The sequence below is a fragment of the Labeo rohita genome, chromosome 13 (assembly GCF_022985175.1).
Source record: "Labeo rohita strain BAU-BD-2019 chromosome 13, IGBB_LRoh.1.0, whole genome shotgun sequence".
In the NCBI taxonomy this organism is placed as follows: domain Eukaryota; kingdom Metazoa; phylum Chordata; class Actinopteri; order Cypriniformes; family Cyprinidae; genus Labeo; species Labeo rohita.
Window position 1 is genome coordinate 22,980,064 of NC_066881.1, and position 21,526 is coordinate 23,001,589.

Sequence of the window (21,526 nt, forward strand, 5' to 3'; positions counted from 1 at the left end):
CCAAATAAGAGGAATCATACAAAGATATTTCACATTAAAGGGGTTTACATATAGTCCACAAGAAAAAATAATAGCTGAAATTATAAAAATGACCCCGTTCAATTATTTTCTTTATTTTTGTTCACCGATAGTTGAGTCCCTTGTTTGTCCTGAACAGTTAAACTGTCTGCTGTTCTTAGAAAAAAAATCCTTCAGGTCCCACAAATTCTTTGAATTTTCAGCATTTTTGTGTATTTGAACCATTTTCAGCAATGATTGCATGATTTTGAGATCCATCTTTTCACACTGAGGACAACTGAATGACTCACATATAACTATTACAGAAGGTTCAAACACTCACTGATGCTCCAGAAGGACAAATGATGAATTAAGAGGCAGGGGTGTAAACTTTTGAACAGAATGAAGATGTGTGCATTTTTCTTATTTTGTCTGCATATCGTATTTTTTCATTTAGTACTGCCCTTCAAAAGCTAAAAAAGATACTTACATGTTTCCTAAAGAACAAAATAAGTTAAATTTACCCTGATCTTTAAATTATAAACACAATTTAAAAACTAAAAAAAACTAAGAATTTTTGGGACCTGAAAGACTTTTCTGAAGAACAGCAGGCAGTTTAACTGTTCAGGACAAGCAAGGGACAATTATCAAAAAAAAAAAAAAAAACACTAAATATCTGTGTGAAATATCTTATTCAGGTCAGTACTAAATAAAAAATAACATGCATTTTGCATAATCCCTCTTATTTTAGTAAAATAATTAACATTTTGCAGCTTCTGGTGTATGTGTGTGTATGTAAACTAATATAATATAATAGTCAACATATTTTAGCCACTGTTTGTGTAAGATCTTGGTAGCTTACAGTCTTGTGTTTCCTTTAGCTTGTTATTGAGCTCTTCCTTCTCATTGGCCAGGTTTGCCACATCATTCGTCAATGTGCGATTAGCTTCCTCTAACTGTGAAAGGATGAGACAATTAAACCTAACACCATCCAATGTCCTCAAGACTGCTGCAAGTCTAAATGTGATTTCTGTAACACCGGCTAATAACTGAAGTGTGGTGTAACTCACTGAGGTGATAGTGGTGTCTTTTTCAGCGAGCTCCTGTCTGTGTCTGGCCATCATCTCTTTAATCTCCAGCTCCTTCATGATCTTCTCCTTCTCGAGGTCTGAATACTGCTCCTCCGCAATGGAACGCGCCAGCTGCTCCGAGTCAGCTTTCGTTAATGTGATCTCCAACTGGGCCGCAAGAGAATCCCTGGGAATAAGACAAGAGAAAAGGGTAGAAAGAATTTAAACCAACATATATAAATACATATCTTCAATCTGCAATGTGATTGTGATATTTTGACACAACAAAATGTATATATGATTAAAAATGATTTTATTTTTTTAAGACTACATCTTAAAAATGAGAACAGTTGCACACTAGGCTGTAGATTTTCTGATTGTTATTGGATAAAAATCTCACCTTTCCTCCTGTAGCTCCTGTAGACTCTGTTGCATGTCTTTATAGAGTTTATTTTTCTCCTCACACTCTTCCTTCAGCTCCCGCACCTGTGTCTTATACAGCGTCTACACATAAATGCACAGACACACACACACAGAAAGTCATGTTATACCTTTGAGTGTTCAGTTCGTTTTTTTAGGGAAAGAGAGTTTAGACTTCTTACGGAGAAATACTGCTCTGCCTCCAACTGATCCTGCAGTTCCTTCATCTGTCCATCAGAATCCTGACGCTCCCTAGGATCACATACTCAGAAGGTTATATAATATATGAACAATTTCAATATTTTTGCAAAACAAGAGGTTTTCAACTACAATTTTTTTAAGTTGCATGTTTGTGTGTAAGGTAATGACTATTCAATGAGCTCATATGAATGTGTTGCATACTTGCGCAGTTCCATATTTTGTTTTTCAAAGGTGCGTTTAATTTCCAACAGGTGGTTTATCTCCTGTTTGAGCTGTTTCTCTGATGTTCGCAGGGAGCTGAGCTGCTGGTTTTGAACCTTCAGGTCATTCTGAGTCAAAGTGCGTTTCTGAACCTCTTGCTCAATCTTCAGACTAAGATTCTTCACCTGCAATAAGAGAAAATGTAGAGAGTCTGTATAACTTTTTTGCAACAACTTTTATGATGTCATACAAGTTTGTTACTTAAGATAAACATAATGCTTCAAGTGACATGACCTAAACTGCACGTCAAAAATACACAAGTAAAAACTATGTACCATTGTAATTTAAAGGAACATGTATATTTAAATAATAATATATTTTGAACGAAGTCACTTTACGTTCAACAAGGCTACAGTAATTTGATTAAAACTACAGTTAAAAAGAAAAATTGTGAAATATTATTAGAATTTAAAGTACATTTTTTCTATTTCTATTGAGAACACATGTTCATTTTTTTTAGGATTCCTTGATGAATAGGAAGATCAAAAGAGCAGCATTTCTTTGAAACAGAAATGTTTCAAAGCACTGTTGTCAATTTAATGCCTCCCTGCTGAATAAAAATATTACTTTCTTTAAAAAAAACATTACTGACACCAAAATAAACAAAAGCAAAATAGTTTCATGTCCAGTGAGACACATTTACGGCAAGTAAATTTTCTCAATTTACCGGCCATCTGGAGTTGATGCAAAAATACATCGCTACCCTCCACGCACCTCTTCTGTGAGTCTCTCCTTGTGTCGTCGCAGCTCCTCTAGTTTCTGCAGTGACTGTTTATAGTCGCAGTCAAGCATAGAGTTCTTCTTCTCCAGTTCTAACACCCTGTTCTCCACACGCTGTTTAGAGGAACGTTCCTCCTGCAACTTCTGTTCCAGCTCTAGGTGAACAGACATGAACAATACATCCTGTTATGCTTTAGAAACTCAGCAGCTCCTCAATAAAATCTCCTTCAATGTATGTCTTGACTAAACCACCAAAAAGCACCATATTTTCCATTGCAACCTTCAAAGTAAACTAGGCTTTCAAGGTTCCTGTTTGAAGAAGAAATACGGAAACATGTAAAAAATGTGTTTCATGGGATCCTTAAATTCTCATACCCTTCACAGCCTCAGATTTGGCTCCTTCGATGGACTCGCTGATCTTGTTCTTGTCAGCAAGTCGAGCTTTTGTGGCCTTGTGTGCTGCCTCCTCTTGCTCCAAACCCTGCTGCAACATCTTCAGCTTATAGGTCATGTCAATCTGGTTATTGCTCTTCTCCTATTGGGCGCATAAACAGAGAGGGAGGGACATTAGAAGAGCAGTTGGACATAAAATGCAATTAACAGTGAGCAAATCCCAGTAAATCAAGTCTGTAGCTTTCTAATAACCATTTGTGACTCTAAACCACAAAACCAGTTGTAAGTACAGGTATATTTGTAGCAATACCCAAAATATTTTTATGCCAAAAATCATTAGGATATTAAGTAAATATTAAGCTCCATTAAAATATTTTGTACATTTCCTGCTGTAAATATACCAAAACTTAATTTTTGATTAGTAATATGCTTTGCTAAGATGTTCATTTGGACAACTCTAAAGACAATTTTCTCAATATTTTGATTTTTTTTGCACCCTCAGATTCCAGATTTTCAAGAAGTTGTACTTAGCAAAATATTGTCCTATCCTAACAAACCATACATAATCTCAATTTCAAAAAATGTCCCATTATGACTGCTTTTGTGGCCCAGGGTCACATGTGTGTACACCATTACTTCAGCAGGGAATGCTGGGAATGATCAACATCATTTCACTTCACAACTGTAGCCTATAATGATGTCACAAGTGTCTCAACAAGAAAGGAGGAAATGAGAATAAGACAGCCTACCTTTTCCATATCTGTAAGCTTCTCTTGAAGTTGCCTCTTCTCCATCTCAGCCTTAGATAGTGCCTGTCTCACCTGTTTCACTTCCTCCTCCAAACCAGAAATGCGTGCTGCGGACAAGAGGTGGATTGTGGATGAGTATTGCGACTCTGAAATGAATGCACACATCCAAAAAAGAAGGTATACACTTACCCTGTAGATCAGAGATGGTCTCAGAGCCCTGGGTGTGCTCCCGTTTCTCTGAGTCCAGCGCAGCCTGCAGGCTGATGTTCTCCCTTTCTAGTGTGAGTTTGCCGTTCTCCAGCATGCAGCATTTGTCCTGCAGTTCTCTCACGTGAGCCTCCAGCTGCTGCAGCTGTTTTGAGCTCTCTGTCTGAGTTTTACGCAGCCGTGCAGCAGCATCTGATTCCGCACGCAGTAACGCATTTGCTTCATCCAGCTGTCAGAGAGAAAGAGAGTGTTTGTAATGCAGACATGATATGTTTAGATTGTTCATTGATCTTATACAGTTGAGGTCAAAAGTTTGCATCCCCCTTTCAGAATAATTAAAAATGTTAATTATTTGTACCAGAATGAGAGGGATCATACAAAATGCATGTTATTGTTAATTTAGTACTGAACTGAAAAGGATATTCCACATAAAAAATGTTTACACATAGAGTCCACAAGAGAAAATAATACTTGAATTTATAAAAAATGATCCTGTTCAAAAGTTTACATCCCCTTGATTCTTAATACTGTGTTCTTCCCTGAATGACTCCCTTGTTTGTCCTGAACAGTTAAATTGCCCGCTGTTCTTCAGAAAAATCCTTCAGGTCCCACAAATTCTTTGGTTTTCCAGCCTTTTTGTGTATTTTAACCCTTTCCAATAATGACTGTATGATTTTGAGATACATCTTTTCACACCGAGGACAACTGAGGGACTCATATGCAACTATTACAGAAGGCTGGGGGGGTGAAAACTTTCAAACAGAATAGAGATGTGTACAGTTTTCTTATTTTGCCTAAATATCTTTTTTTTCCATTTAGTACTGCCCTTCAGAGGCTACAGAAGGTACTTACATGCTTCCAAGAAGACAAAATAAAGTAAATTTACCCTGATCTTCAATTTCAAAAAGTTTTCACCCCCCAGCTCTTAACACAGTATTACGAATCAAGTGTATGTAAACTTTTAAACCAGGTCATTTTTACAACTTAAACTATTATTTTCTCTTGTGGACTAAATGTAAACATCTTTTATGTGAAATATCTTATTCAGGTCAGTACTAAATAACCAATAACATGCATTTTGTATGATCCCTCTTATTTTGGGAAAATAATTAACAGTTTTAATGATTCTGAAAGGGGGGATGCAAACATTTGACCTTAACTGTACATATGTTTATATAACCCACAAACCTGTTTCTGCAGGTGGATGTTCTTCTCATTGGAGATGTGCGAGTTCTGGTTTTTCTTCTTCATTTCATCCAGTTGATCCCTCAGACTGTTCACTTCATTCTCCAAGCAGCGTTTGCGGTCGGCTTCACTCTCTGCTCTGCGGTGACTCTCTACGCTCTTGTGCTGCAGGAGAGCTTTCTCTCTCTCCAGCTGTCTCAGAGTCGTCTCCAATCCTTTTCTGCTATTTATCTATGAACACACGTGCAAAGTGGTAAGATAACTATATATTCATACACGCAACTTAGATCACAGAGATGAAACTCCTACTCACTTCTTCATCAAGCTCTTTGGTGATCTTCTCCAGGCGGCTACAGTTGCTTCTGTATTTTTGCTCCAGCTCATCTTTGGCCTGCATTTCACTGTTGAGTTGCTCTTCTAAAGAGTGAAGTTTCTTTTGGAGCTGAGTGGAAAATAAAGTAATTTAATGTCATCTCTTAAATTTATAAATTACTTAACAAGATGTGTATTAAGCAGAGAGTGTGAAGACTTACTGCTAAATTGTCCTGTGGGTTGAAAAAGAAAGAAAGAAAAAAAAACATTAATTAGTTTAAGTGTCTAATCAGTGACTACTGTATGATGTATATCCAGTATCTGAAGAGACTGATGAAAGTATCCATGTCGTACCTCTGTCTTGGATGCTAGGTGATCTTTTTTCATAGCTGAACTGTTAACAGCATTTAACAACCTACACAAAAACACAGATAATAATAGATCATTCGTGACAGTATTTATCAACTATTTTTGCTTCAGGAGATGAAGTGCAGATCCAACACTGTACCAAGAAATAGTTTGTTGCACAGAAGTGACAACAAAGAAATCACTCACTGGTCTTCTTTAAAATAGGTAAACCCTACAAAGGGCAGCTGATTGCCAACAAAGGCTTTGGGTGTGGGAAAGGTCTCCACTTCTCCTTTATCCTCCTCTATCTCATCGAAATTACTGGTGTCTATGTCACTGCTTAGCTCTGGTACCACAGGTGCTGCAGCTGGAGAGAGAACAAACAAAAATGGGTCACTTTGTGTGTTTATAACAGCTGATATAAAGGGAATCGAGACAGCAGAGAGAAGGAGAACATTGTTCACGTCCACCTCACAGGCTTACTTTGCTTTTAGTTGGGTAACACTGGAAAATGAATGTATATTGAACACTAGGGATGTAATGGTATTATCTATTGTTCTGATATCATCGTGGTCACGTGATGGTATGAAATGATAGGTCTTCTGGGCTAAATGCATAGACTTCTAAATTATATATAAACTTCTTATTCTAACATAAAATGTCTTTAAAGTTGTGTTTTGGGCCATTATGCTTTGGCACATTATCTGTCAAACGAACTAAATCGAAAGCACTGAAATATATGAAATATTACCCATTAAATATTCATTTATTTCACAGTGCAATTGTTTTACAATATGTGGCTATTACTGTAAATAATATAAAATTGTTATTATTTTTCTATTCTATTGTTTGGCTTCCTAAAACACCAGTGTGAGTGTAATTTAGAGTAGGCCAGTATACCATAACTAAAAAGAGGGTTGATAATAAATATCGTAACGTAGCGGTATAATCATACCCTGAGATTTCATTATAGTTGCATCCTTCTTGAGAACAGTTATTATAGTTTTAGAACTTTTTAAAGGAGAAGTCCACTTCCAGAACAACAATTTACAAATAATTTACTCACCCCCTTGTCATCCAAGATGTTTACGTCTTTCTTTCTTCAGTCGTAAAGAATTTATGTTTTTTTGAAGAAACCATTTCAGCATTTTTCTCCATATAATGGACTGATATGGTGACCCGATTTTGAACTTCCAAAAGGCAGTTTAAATGCGGCTTCAAACGATCCCAAATGCGTTTGTAAACGATCCCAGCCGGGAAAGAAGGGTCTGCTTGCACTGTTTTTGTTCCGGTTCATGACAGCTAGGTTATGTCGGAAAACTCCCATCTCACGTTCTCCCTCAACTTCGAAATCGTCCTATATCGCTGTTTTTGACCTTTTTTGATAAGGGTGTTTGATCTTTCTTGCATGTTTACTTTGCAAAGACTGGGTCGGTTCTTCTGCAGCGATGTAGGATGATTTTGAAATGATTTTTGACATTGAGGGAGAAAATACGGTCAGAGTTTTTCGACATACCCTAACTGTCTTGAGTCAGAATACACGGAGTTCAGGGAGAGAAAGGCAAGACGAGCGAGTAAAAAGTATTTAAATTGTATTTTTTTTTAATGAAAATGATCGATTTTTGCTAGATAAGACCCTTCTTCCTCGGCTGGGATCATTTACAACCGCATTTGGGATCGTTTGAAGCCGCATTTAAACTGCATTTTGGAAGTTCAAAATCGGGGCACCATAGCAGTCCATTATATGGAGAAAAATCCTGAAAAGTTTTCCTCAGAAAACTATTTCTTTATGACTGAAAAAAAAGAACAGACATAAACATCTTAGATGACAAGGGGGTGAGTACATTATAGGTGAATCTTTAATGCAGCTTTTGTCCTAGGTGCATTTGCGCATAGTTTTTCAGGCAGCTTTGCAGGTAGGTCTCTGGAAGCATCTTGGAGACGTTGCCACAGTTCTTCTGTTTTTTCATGTTATTCCAGACAGACATTATTTTAATTTCTGTTCACATATTAATGAGGTATTGAGATGGGGCAATGAGGTTTTACTCACTCTCTCTAATGGTGCTGAAGGTCCACTGGTCGTTTTTGAAGAAAGGATGTCTTTTAATTTCTTCTACACCATTTCGGCCCAGGCGAACCTCCCTACCAAATGCAAGCATCCACAAACACAAAAACACATTGTATGGAACATATACATAATATGGAACAAAACGGAGCAGATGACTACATGTACATCTATCTGTGCATAAGAAAGCTCACCTGTCTGTTAGGAAGGCACAGATGATGTTTTTGGCTTCTTGAGAGATCTCAACGTCATCAGGGAAGTTAAGAGAGTTCTTATGGTCCATAATCTTACTGTAGGTCCCCACCAGAGAATCAGCATAAAACGGCGTATCACCTTCACACGCACAAATATTTATTGACTTAATAATCCAGTACCACAAATGCACAATTTAGATGAACGCACACATTCACATTTCTGACTCACCAACCAGCATCTCGTAGATAAATACTCCCACTGACCACCAGTCACACTCGCGTCCGTAGTACCCGTCCCCTCCCTGAGACTTGAGAACCTCCGGCGAGATGTAATCGGGGGTCCCGACCGCAGTGTCACAATGAACCATCCCCGTCTACAATCAAGCAAATTGTCAATCTAGATCTAGAGAATCTATGTAGAAATAAATACAATTTACAAAAAGTAATGTATCAAATTACATTTGTTTACCCTTAATCTGAGAGAATTTTTACTATTTTTATCTAATTTCTCCTGTAAGCACAAACTCGTTTTTAGCACACAAACTGATGTGCACTGACACTAATTCAAACATTTTTTCTTAGTGTGTACTTCTGCTTCTCTACTCTAGATGGCACTATAATATCACTGAGCAAATGTCCAGCCTAGTTTTGTAGCTGGATTGAGGCACTAAAGGGCAGGGTCAGAATTTAACCAGGACTTGGGGGAACAAAAACTGGCAATAAAAGTGACAAAAATGCCCCAGATGTGTCAAATGTGGGGCAAAAACTATGTCTCTGCAGTGAACTTTATATATTAGCATCTGTTATGTAACATTTGATGTATTTCATAACCTTCTATTCTAGGTCTATCTAGTCTTGAGTTCAATGTCCCCGCAGACACAGACACACACCATCTCAGAGGTGATTGCTTTTGAATAAATAGAAATGTATTGATATATATGTATATGCTGTCTTAAGTTTTAGATTGTTGCTCACCTTTAGTGTTTTTATGGCTAGGATCTTTTTCCTTGACTCCACCAATCTTATAACATTTAAGTATCCCAGAGCCATATAGGCAATATTTTACAGCTACTGCTCTATAATACCACATATGATAAAGATAAAGCAGAAAACATGCAGGACAGGATCTCAATGTTACTTCAGTTCAAATACAACTGAGCTATTTATGCTGACAGTCTATAAAACTAGAACAGATGGGGGAAAAAGTTGATCTGGACTCATTTAATCTTCAGTCAACAAACTGAGCATTTTTAAAACAGCTTCTTAGCCTCAGTTTGACCCTATGACCTCTGAACCCACCTGAGGTCTTCTTCATTCAGACATAAAGGAATGAAAGGAAGGCTGGGTTTTTCTTTGGTCCTTTGAGTTTCGACAAGAACTGGCACGTGTTCAAGATATTTTTCATGCAATTACATCTGAGGGTGGGCTGAAAATCCCTGCACTCAGGGTAAAAACCCACGCCTGGTCAAAAGCTGACCAAAGTTTTGATGAGAGCCTGTGAACTACTGAAATTTGGCTTTGCAATGATGTGTTATCCCCTTACCCCGTCCATTTTCATGCAGGTCCCAAAGTCTGCAAGTTTTAGGTGTCCGTAGCGGTCCAGCAGCATGTTGTCTGGTTTGACGTCTCGGTGAATAAAGCCCATGGAGTGGATAGCGTCCAGAGCCAACACAACCTCAGCAGTGTAAAACTTTGCCCACTTTTCTGGAACGTCATACGTACTGGTGAGATTGACAAGATCTCCTCCTGGCATGTACTCCATTACCATGTAGAGAGAACGGTCATCCTGGAACGCACAGCACAGCTGAGGGAAAGACAAGGAAGAATTGTTAAATGAAGGGAATAAAAAAGAATTAGCATTAACAAATTTATATATGGTTGTGTATAACTGTGCTCGAACTAGATACCCTGATATATTTATGGTTCAATTAACATAACACATAATCTACCTTTTTAATATTTTAAATATAGCAGCTAGCTAAAAAATTTTGAAAAATAAATAAAATATTGAAACTATAACAATTCAATAAGGTAAACTATAATTAAATATATATAATTAAAATTAAATAATTAAATAAAATAATTATTCAATGAAATTAATAATTATTACAAAAATTAAATATATATATATATATATATATATATATATATATATATATATATATATATATATATATATATATATATATATATATTATATATATTTTTTTTTTTTTTATTATTATTTTAGGGCTGACAAACAATCGCACAAAAAAATAAAAGTTTAAGTTTGCCTAATATATGTGTGTGTACTGTGCATAATTATTATGTATATATAAAGACACACAAATGAATGTATATATTTAACAGAAATGTTATTTACATACAAAATATTGGCATTTATAGATTATAAATTATATACAAATTATAATAAATAAATATACTTGTAAATATTTCTTAAAAATATGTACATGAATGTGTTTGTATTTATATATACACACAATAATTGTCTGATAGCCCTAATACACATACACATACATACACACATACATACATATATATATATATATATATATATATATATATATATATATATATATAAATAATTACACACAGTACACACACATAAATTAAGCAAACTCAAACTTTTATTTTGTCTGCTATTAATCGTTTTTAAATAAATGTTTTTGAAAGATTTATGATTAACTTATGTTTAAAAAAAAACCTGTAATACTGTGAAATATAATTACAACTTAAAATAATTGTTTTCTACTTTAATATACTTTAAAATGTAATTTATTCCTGTGATAGCAAAGCTGAATGTTCAGCAATCAAACATTTCTTGTTATTATATATGCATGATATGCTGCATGTGCTGCATGATATTTTTAAATTCTTTGTAATAATAATTCTTTTGATTTTTGAATTTAATGCATCCTTGCTAAATTAAATTATTAATTTCTTTTTTAAAAATCCTTCTTAACCTAATCTTTTGAATGGTAGTGTGCATACCGGATAGCCATGTGATATCTAATGCTTTGAAATTCATAGATCAAACTATAGTGAGTATTTGTATGTGAAAAAACGTTGCACATGTAGTTTTTGGTTTCAAAAAACAACGTCAGCGCATCTCACCTGTACGACCCATGGGCTGTCAGCAAACGCCATGATGTCACGTTCTTCCCAGAAAAAGGCGGAATCTGAGCGTTTGATCATTTCAAACTTGCTGAGCACCTTCATTGCATACACCTTCTGAGAGGCTTTATGCCTAACCTACACAAACACAAAACCAGATCATCACAAAACGACATCACACACCCTCTGCATGAATACTTGTGAGAGGTTTACTAATGCATTACTAATAAACTACATTTTCAATTTCTAACAGGCCTTATGACTCACTCTCACAATGATTTTAAAAACGACCAATAAATACGGTGAGAGGCTGTTTTCCCTTCCACTCAGACAAGCCACATTTTAAAGTACCCTCTGTTGTTGTGCTTTAGGCATAACGCACCCACACAGCCCCTGTCAGACAACTGACAGAGGAGAATACTGGGTAATCATGTTGTTTGTGTCTGCAGGCTTGTCCAGACGCATCCCACTGCATCTCTCCTCTCACTATCACAAACACACACCCAGAGTGACGACACAATACAAAACTACACATGCTCTTTCTTTCTTTTATACATCTGACATGTAAATACACAATTACATAAGGACCCAGTCAACAGGAACAGAACAGAACAGCATTTAAATGCACTTGGTATTTAGTAATGTGTCTGTATGTTAAAGTGTGGCTATTAATACATTTAAAATCAATGCAATTATTCTTATTCTCATGGAGTTAACAAAGTTCTGTCAAAATGTGATGCATTCAAAAACATTATAATGTTCTACTGATGCCACAGATTGATTTACCAGTGTACATGTGGCTTATATGTGCTATTATACAAATAAATGGTCTTTGCATTAAATTTACTCAAACTAGGTACAGGACTATCACATCAGACATTATAGCAAAAAAATCCTGAAAAATCATCCTGAAATTCTATTTTACAAACAGAGTTTCCTTACCAGCTGGACTTCTCCGAATGCCCCTCTGCCGATCACCTTCACTCGGTCAAAATCCTCTGGCTTCATCTGGAGCTCCCTTATATGGCCCATAACCTTCTCATCTGTACACATAACACATCAAAATCAAAATTTCATTCACTGTAAAAAATGATTGTGATTTTAATTAACAGTAAGTTCCCCTACTATATACAGTATATACATTTCACATTTCAACACAGTTTTTGGAAATAAAAACGAACATAGTTTACAGTGAATTTCCAGAATTCCCTGCATTACATTTCACATTTGATGTTTTTTCATTAAAATAACTAGTTTCTTATCATTAGGGTTGTATCTAATGTTGTTAAATTATTATTTATTTGCATTACATTAGTGCTGTGTGTTACCATGATGGTGTTTAGTATTTTTGCAAATGACACAAATGTATGTATATATGTGACCCTGGACCACAAAACCAGTCCTAAGTAGCACGGGTATATTTGTAGCAATAGCCAACAATACATTGTATGGTTCAAAATTATTGGTTTTTCTTTTATGCCAAAAATCATTAGGATATTAAGTAAAGACCATGTTCCATAAAGATATTTAGTACATTTCCTACTGTAAACTTAATTTTACTTAATATTTAGACTTTTTTGCACCCTCAGATTCCAGACTTTCAAATAGTTGTATCTCGGCCAAATATTGTCCTATCCTAACAAAACATACATTAATGGAAAGCTTATTTATGTGTGTGTCAATTAAAAAAAATTGACCCTTATGTCTGGTTTTGTGGTCCAGGGTCACATATGTTAGTATTTCCTGTCTTAGTCTGTGGAAAAGCTGCTTGTGATGAGCTTTGGTTAATTATGTGACTTTCTCATCGCCACCTGCTCTTGGCGGTTATTAATGTATTAAAAATGTACTAAACAGATTTCAGAACTTCAGTAGGTTGGTATATTAACATCATATCAGTTAATGAAAAACTGTTTTTAAGTTAAAGTTAAATACTGTAAGTTGTAAGTTAAATACTGGTTAATTTAAGGTAAATCTGTAAAACCTAAAATGTTGCTACCATATTTTTTTTTACACAGTAAAATTCTGGCAACCATAGCTGCTGGTTTTTTTTTTGTTTTTTTTTACAGTGTTGGTCATGTCATGAAGAACCAAAATTTGTTTTCTGGTGACCTGCCAGGTCTGTGAATAGTAATGACTGACTAATAAAAAAAAATTATATAAATATCAAATATACCTATTATAATTAGTATTTAAATAAAATACATTTAAAATATATTTAATTATTTAATATAATTAAAAATGATTAATTGGCCAGTATTTATCCATCATATACCTTGATCAGGGAAGTATCACACTTAATTGTTGACAGAAATGAACAAGAGGCTGTGAGGGAAGTACATGCACACAATGGATTGTACCGTTGTTTATCAACATATTTTTTCAGCTGACTGACCATCTTTAGATTTCAGACTCCATAAAACAGACTCCATTTTGAAAGTTGTGAGCTGTGAAAATTACATGATTTACGACTTTTATATAGTGTAAGCCATTGTAAAGATAGATTATAATGCATTATAACTGACCTACAAAAAAGATTCATAAATCCATTGTCATTTTCCTCACAAAAAACAACTTTAATCTTCAGTATATATTGTAAAGTTCAGTAGTTATTCATCAATACATTAAGCACGTTTAGTGCGACAACAACATCAGCAATGACTATTATCAAAGGCAGAGTGCAGGGAGTTCACAGTCTGGAAGAGAGGACTGTTGAGTCACACTCTCTCTTCCAAACCAAACATTATAATGTCCATACAACCCTACTGGTCTCCATGACAACAGGCAGAATCAGGAACAAAATCGGGAGAGAATGTGATAATTAGTCAAAAGTTTAATAGCGCATGAATAGAAAACACAGATGCGTTCCCAAAAGCATGGCACTGGCAACTGAATTTAAACAAATAATCGACAATGACTTATGAAAACAAAGTGAATACTTGACATGAAAAATATTATCTATGTCAGCATCCATCCATCATCCAATGGGGATGCTGAAGCCTATCCTAAGGTACTGGCCCATAGGCAGGAGGACTGGAGCTAATCTTACAGCACCTAATATTCCCATACACTCTCTAAAACTAACCAAGCCAAAACTTCTTTAGCTTATGAGAATGAGATTTACAATTGTGAGCACACACAATGTCAACAGATAAACACACGACTTAATGTTTTTTTTTTTTTAAATATTACCTTATTAATACACAATTAAACAATTAAAAAACTTCACCAAATGTAAGCCACAAGTGTCCTGCAATGACCTGCAGGGGATGTGCATTAAAATCCACCATGACATCACCTGCAAGCAATTTCTTCATACCAATCACACAAAAATGCAGTTTTCGCGGCTTGTGTTGACAGTTCATTATTTATGTGATGAGCTTCAGTGTTGTAAAGTGAGGGGCCCAAATTAGGAAGAGCCACTCAAAACAATTCAATTCAAATAAATGCTGTTGATGTTGGAGCAGGAAGCAGCCTCATTGTAAAACCTGATGCCACCATTAAGTATTTCCTTTACCCGAAGAATAACACAAAAAAACAATCAGAGAAAAACATGACCTTTTAAAAGCAGATACTCACATCTGTTCAAGAAGGTCTCGATGTTCTTATTTTTGCGCAAGGCCGGAAAGTCCAAATCTAAAACCAGGGCATTCATGGAGTCCTAAAACAAAAAGACAAACACTCTGAGTAAAACATTAAAATAATCGTCTCCTTGCTAATAGTATTCATACAAGCGAACATGCTTGTGTCTTTCTTACACAACTTTGGTAATATTTTGTGAAGTAAATTATCTACTGTTTTTTTTTTTAATCCATTTATAATTGTAAAAATTTTTAGAAAGGCCATTGTAGAAGCAATGATCGTAATTAATATCTGTAAACATAATGTTAACATAATATAAATCACATATGCTCTGAATACATGCGAATAAACTTGTCACGCCCACATCCAGACAATAAAACCCCCTCCACAGAGAATCAGAATCAGTACATAAGATGGATTCATGTAAATAATTATAGCTAAACCATTTAACAATTTAGAAAACTAATCCCATCTGGTAACTGTTTTGGAAATGTTTATTCATCTGGGGAAAAAACAAATGCTAAGCGGTAACTCTTATTTAATCCCTGAGTGGAATGAGCTACAGGCATGTTTCAAGGAAAGGAAGTTAAATGGCTAGGCAGAACATCCAGTCTGAAGAAATTAAGATTGATAAGTCATCAAGGCTTTACAGTCAGTAGATAATAAAAGAACATCCATTTCTGTTGTTGAAGTCTGATCTGACAAGTCATTCATCATCATCTTTTTTTTTTTATTACGGCCTGTGTTACCCACAGCACACTTCACCTTTTTTGGGCATCTGGATGATGTCCTGTCCTGAGGGAATGCTGCGTATAATGAACGGAAATGCATTTAAAACAATTAAGCAGACATTGAGACCACCAGGCCCATAGATTTGTTCCTGCACATGTAGACTGAGGTGATGGTTGGTGGTTATGGCACTGCTGTGCTTGTAAAGCGCTTTGAAGCAAGACCAGGTCTGTTGTGACCGACATACCAGGCATGGTCTCGCTGGAAACCCTTACCGGAAAAGCATTCGGAATGTCCAGCAGCCACACCTCTCCCCCTCTTCTTGCTTTTTCACTCTCTCTCTTGCCCTGCCTTCACAACTTCCAGCAGTTCTCTACGTTTTACTGCACAATGTGAAAACTTTATGGACACATTCTTTACTCTTTAGCTTTTTAAGTGCATCTGTTGTATCTCACTTCACTCTGTAGTAGGGCAGGGTGATATATATCGAATAGAGCCACCATTGTTAACATAGTGATGATTTTAATGCACTTTTTATTTGGCCATTAAGTAGCCTTAAGACTGCACCAGCAGGCCAGTTTTGCTCCATGTCATGACTGAGTACCAGTACAAGACATTTTAATGACGATGATGATGGTTCTTTTGTGTCAGGATGATGATGATAATGATTTTGCACCATAATGATGACAATTCTTTTTTCTTCCTAAGTTTGGAAACAAAAGAGCTAACAGATCATTTATAACTTTTATAATTAATATAAATGCATTGAAGGAGAAGTTCCCTTTCAGAATGAACATTTCCTAAGAATTTACTCACCTCAATGTAATTGAAGATGGTGATATCTGTCTTTCTTTACTTGAAAAGAAATTAAGGTTTTTGAGGAAAACATTCCAGGATTTTTCTCCATATGACTTCAATGGTGGCCAACAGGTTGAAGGTCCAAATTGCAGTTTCCATGCAGCTTTAAAGGGCTCTACACAATCCCAGTTGAGGAACAAGTGTCTTATCTAGCAAAGCGATCTGTCATTTTCTAAGAAAAATACAAATGTATATACTTTTTAAATCACATTGCTCATCTTTCACTAGATAAGACCTTTATTCCTCAGCTGAGATAGAAACTGCAGCTGTGTAGAAACTGCAGTTTGGACGTTGATCCCCAGTGACGGCCACTGTATGGAGAAAAATCCTGGCATGTTTTCCTCAAAAAACGTAATTTCTTTGTGACTGAAGAAAGACAGACACAAGCATCTTGGATGACATGGGGTTGAGAAAATTATCAGGAAACTTTCATTCTGAAAGAAAACTTCTCCTTTAAATAAATCATTTGTACCCACGTTGTATTAAGTGTCTTTACCTACTATATACGAACATTTAAAAAGGTTGTATGATGCGATTTCATGTTTTCTTTTGTTTTTGGAGTGTTACAAGCTGTTCGTGCATATATAAGATCTGTAAAGTTGAAGATTGAAGTCTCAAACCCAAAGAGATATTCTTTATAAAAGTTAAGACTCGGCCACACTTTTCTAAAACAGCTCATTCAGACACCCCCCCGACAAATCTACATCACAATGTAGGAAGATTTGCATAACACCACCCAAATGTATATGCAAAGAAACAAGGTGCAACTTTTATGCTCGCTGTAGTATTGTTGCAACCGCCACCATGTTGTGGAGACGCGGTGTGTTTCCGTGTGAAAGTGAAAGTATTTTGTTTGGCCTTCCAAATGAGTACACAACTAGAAATCAGTGGTTAAGTTATATGTACAACACTGTTCCAGAACAGTACAACGCAAATATTCAAGTGTGTGCAGTGCATTTTACAGAGGACCGTTTCCTGAACCTGGAAGAGTAGCCTACGATGCCGGATGTGCTCACTATAAAGTGGGGACAGTCTGGCACTTCCGACTCACAGCTTGTAAGTACGTTTTCATATTCAAAGAATTTGCCACTGGCTATTCAAACGCAAGTTTTGAGCAGTGTAGAGTAGTCCTTGTTTGTTGTTTTTATGACCACAAATGTGCCCAGCACAACATGACGTAACACAATACACTGCAACATGTAAAAAGACAGTATGGGTCATTATAATCAGTAATTATGTCCTCACTGGATGCAAAAAAATGCCTCAATTATAATAGGTTTTATTTTTTTTTGTCTCGTCGCACCAGGACACAGCCTCAGAACATGGTAAGGGGCGTAACTTTTCCGTCACATGCTTGAGGCATTCGGCCAATCACAACACACTGGATAGCTGGCTAATCAGAGCACACCTACTTTTTCAAAACGATGAGCTTTGTAAAAATTTATGCTTTTCAGAAAGGGGGAGCAGAGAGGAGCAACACTAATGTACAGTATGTGGAAAATGTGAACCTCAAACCGCGTAAATCCATTGCATTACACCAAATGCACAAAATAATGTTCTTTTTAGCAACATCATATGACCCCTTTAAATCATTTAAATCATTTGCATTCACTGTTCGCAAACATGCTTTCACGTTGTACTTATTACATGCAAACACCTGCATGTAATTAAATCTATAATTTCTGTAATTACATCTTTAACTACACTGTTGACCTCACCCCTACCCCTTAACTCACCCTTAAACCTAACCACAACACTAAACCTGTCTTCAACCTTCACCGTATCTCACCTCACTAGAAGCAAAAGCATTTTGCAATACAACATAAGCACAAGAATTTTTTTACCCAAACAATTTATTTTAATGCAAATAAAACACCTAATATAAAGTGGGACCAATAATGTATTAAAAAGATGAAAATAGAAGAATAAAACTATGAATCAGTTAAATGTGTTAATTCAGTAACGGCTCTGACATACTAAACATCTGACTACTCCACTGAAAAGCTGCAAAATTCTGTAGAAAACACTGCATGGCATCATGGGACTGACATCTGATCGGACTTGTGTGTGTCCGTTACATTTCACCATATCAACACCACATTTCCCAGTACAGAGCACTTAAAATATAAAACTTCTATTTAAGGAAAAAAGACCATCACACAGCACACATAGGCAGGAAATGACACCTGCCACCAGAGGCTCCAGTGAAACTGCTGTAATGTCATAGTGCAGTTTAGAGATGACATCATTTCTTCCTGTGGCCCCCGCTTCTATACACCCAACAGAGACATGAAACAGAACATACCAAAACACACCAAAGTAAACATTTAAAACATAAGGATGGTGTGAGGTGTGCTGAAAAGCTTAAAAATATAAGGGGCCACCGTTTCTAGGCCATGAACACACATGTAACCCATCTGTACAAACACACACATAGGACAACCACACTGGATCTTCAGCTTAAAAATGCAGCTCCATATTCAACCCAACACATGAGGAGAGTTGCAGCTTTTGCTTCTGCTTTGTTTAAAGTTTAACTAGAAAATGTGTATTCTCTGAGCCACTAATATGTGCCATTTTGCACATTAACCTGGGACAAGCATTTTAACATTTAACCTTTAACTGAACGAACTTAAAGAGCTGAACAAACCTCTGCTGATGTGCAAAAGGTTAGACTTGACCTTCAGCCTCCACAGACCAGGATAACGTAACGTAACGTAACGTAACCATTAAAGTATTTAAGAGATGCCCAACACACATGGTGGGGAAAACCCCTTTCTGTGTCACTGAAACAGTGAAGATTGTTTTTTTTCTTACTGTATAAGTCCTCTAAGATTCTCATTACATTGGGAAAACTGTCAATCTACAAAAACAAACTACAGACAAAACGCGAAAAAAAAAAAATTCTAGAAGTGACCTATGACAGACTGTAATCATGTGCATTGTTATGATTTATAATTTTGAGTTACAGATTCGCACATTAATGAAAAAAACAACATAATTGTTATGAAACATGCATGAAATTCATGTTAATGCAAAAGGCGAATGAAAACACTGACACATGAGTGGGAGTTAAAAATACTGCATCTCGACACTTTAACATTACCATACACACATACACACACAAACTGTGAGTCACTCCCACCTACACTCACACAACCAACACTAACTGCAATAATGACAAATGATTATCCACGCTTCAGTTAAACCCGCAGACATCCTCTCTCTCTCGCACTCCCTATTCTCACACTTTAACCCTCATGTTACTGACAACCTCTCAGTTTATTAACTCCCTTGTGTGTAACAATTAGCTGTACACTGATATATGCGCTGATTGGCAGACCGGTATTTTTTTTTAAATCTTGCAAAAACATGGATAAAATAAACAAAATAAAATCTCAAGAAAAGTGGAATATAGAAAACTGAATATGACTGAAAAACGTGACAACATGCCCTAAAACAAATGTGGCAACCTGATAATTTATTCTTTATTCTGTAATCCTTTCTCACATCACGCAGCCTGTTGTATTTAGTTAAGAGCTGTTTAGGAAGCCAGACACTTCAAACTAATGCTGATGCCAGTATTTACAGACAAGTGTGGCAGATGGCTGATATAACATTGTAATAAACTTTTATGATGGCAAATGAGACATGCTGAAATTAAATGCAAAATGTTGCACAATATTTACTCAACATTAATGACAAACATTTGTTTAAAAAAATGTTTATTATCCATTGACAAAGCTGTTGGCAGATTTTGGAACAGTTAAAAAGGGAACTACCACTTCTGTAAATCCACCAAGCAGTTTTCAAACAATGCAGATAATCTCAAACAAAACATTTTGCTGTTTAATTGGTCTGGCAGATACATTGATGTGTCACTAGCATGAGAATATGACAGCTGTTCACACTTGCTAAAAGTCATTTCCTGAAAGCTACAACACATTTCTCAAAACTACCAATGCAAAAATCAAAACCTCAAAAATTTGAAAACCAAAATCGGTTTATTCTTGGGGTTGAACAAAATTGAACGGACCAGGCAACACGATTCGGCATGCATGTGATTCATGGATTAATTGCAAAACTGAATCATTATAGAGTGAAAGTTCATCATTTTTGCATGTTTCGTCTTGCCAACTTACACATGCATGGCGATTTTAAACGATCCCAGCACAAGACGACACAAAAGAGAACTCGATTTAATACTGTTTTCTATGTTTTTGCACACAGAGAGAGGTACATTTCAGACAGAATGTGAACATCAAATTGATTTCTCGAATTGAAAAAGTGTTTTTACTAGGGACGTAATGATATTAAAATCTCACGATAGGATAACATGGCGATATGAAGTCCATAATACAATATTTATTGCAATATTTAAAAAAAAAAAATGCACTTTTTAGAGTTCAAAATTAAGAGCTCCAACCCATGTTCTTAACTAAAAAAGCTTAAGTCAGAAAAAAGGCAGTGAATTGACTTGTACCTGAAATTTAAAGGGTACTCAACCCTCTTTTTTTTTGTGATATACTGTCTCAGTCTAAATTGCATTCACACGGGTGTTTTAGAAAGCCAAACAAATTTGAATATAATAACAACAACAATAAATAGCCATATTTTGTAAAACAATTGCACTGCAAAATAAATTAAAATTAATATTTCATATGTATATTATTTTTGCTTTACACTACAATATGGTAAATACTTTTTTCCTCATTTCTACACTTGAAAGAGATATTTTGAATTTGGACTGTGGTAACATTACCCATTTAAACCGCTAGCTGTCAGCTATTCATACCGCACTTTTAAGCTTTTATTTTAACGGAAACGACACTAGAGCTTTTTTTTGGCAGAAAACTCTAACTTCAGTGAAAACAGGCTTACAAAATCTCACTACAAATCGAGTGTAAAGCTATAATCACCTGCCACAAAGATAAAGCATTCGCTCCCAAACACGCGCTAAACTCACAGCACGTGCAATAAACGAGTTCACTGCATTTACTCGCTGCAAACGGAGACGTTCTTAGACACGGAAAACACTGGATCATGAGCTGATCACCTGAACGAAGTGCGCACTTCGCTTTAAAACGCTCAGTGAAAACAGACTTGATGAAGAGATGGAGCCAT

General features: G+C 35.9%; 1 protein-coding gene across 3 annotated transcripts in view; it reads right to left on the reverse strand.

Moving 5' to 3' along the window:
• rock2a (rho-associated, coiled-coil containing protein kinase 2a) overlaps positions 1-21,526 on the reverse strand; it is a 50,625-nt gene that overhangs the window by 12,237 nt on the left and 16,862 nt on the right. For all 3 annotated transcript variants that reach the window (XM_051126819.1, XM_051126817.1, XM_051126816.1), the window contains exons 2-22: positions 14,813-14,894; positions 12,179-12,279; positions 11,237-11,374; positions 9,666-9,926; positions 8,352-8,496; positions 8,123-8,261; positions 7,914-8,005; positions 6,071-6,230; positions 5,870-5,930; positions 5,737-5,748; positions 5,517-5,645; positions 5,207-5,434; positions 4,001-4,247; positions 3,812-3,918; positions 3,045-3,204; positions 2,664-2,824; positions 1,890-2,074; positions 1,670-1,739; positions 1,468-1,571; positions 1,068-1,254; positions 860-953 (exon numbers count right to left, since the gene is read on the reverse strand). In XM_051126819.1, the coding sequence (XP_050982776.1) occupies positions 860-953; positions 1,068-1,254; positions 1,468-1,571; positions 1,670-1,739; positions 1,890-2,074; positions 2,664-2,824; positions 3,045-3,204; positions 3,812-3,918; positions 4,001-4,247; positions 5,207-5,434; positions 5,517-5,645; positions 5,737-5,748; positions 5,870-5,930; positions 6,071-6,230; positions 7,914-8,005; positions 8,123-8,261; positions 8,352-8,496; positions 9,666-9,926; positions 11,237-11,374; positions 12,179-12,279; positions 14,813-14,894 (2,863 nt within the window). The remainder of the gene's footprint in view (positions 1-859; positions 954-1,067; positions 1,255-1,467; positions 1,572-1,669; positions 1,740-1,889; positions 2,075-2,663; positions 2,825-3,044; positions 3,205-3,811; positions 3,919-4,000; positions 4,248-5,206; positions 5,435-5,516; positions 5,646-5,736; positions 5,749-5,869; positions 5,931-6,070; positions 6,231-7,913; positions 8,006-8,122; positions 8,262-8,351; positions 8,497-9,665; positions 9,927-11,236; positions 11,375-12,178; positions 12,280-14,812; positions 14,895-21,526) is intronic.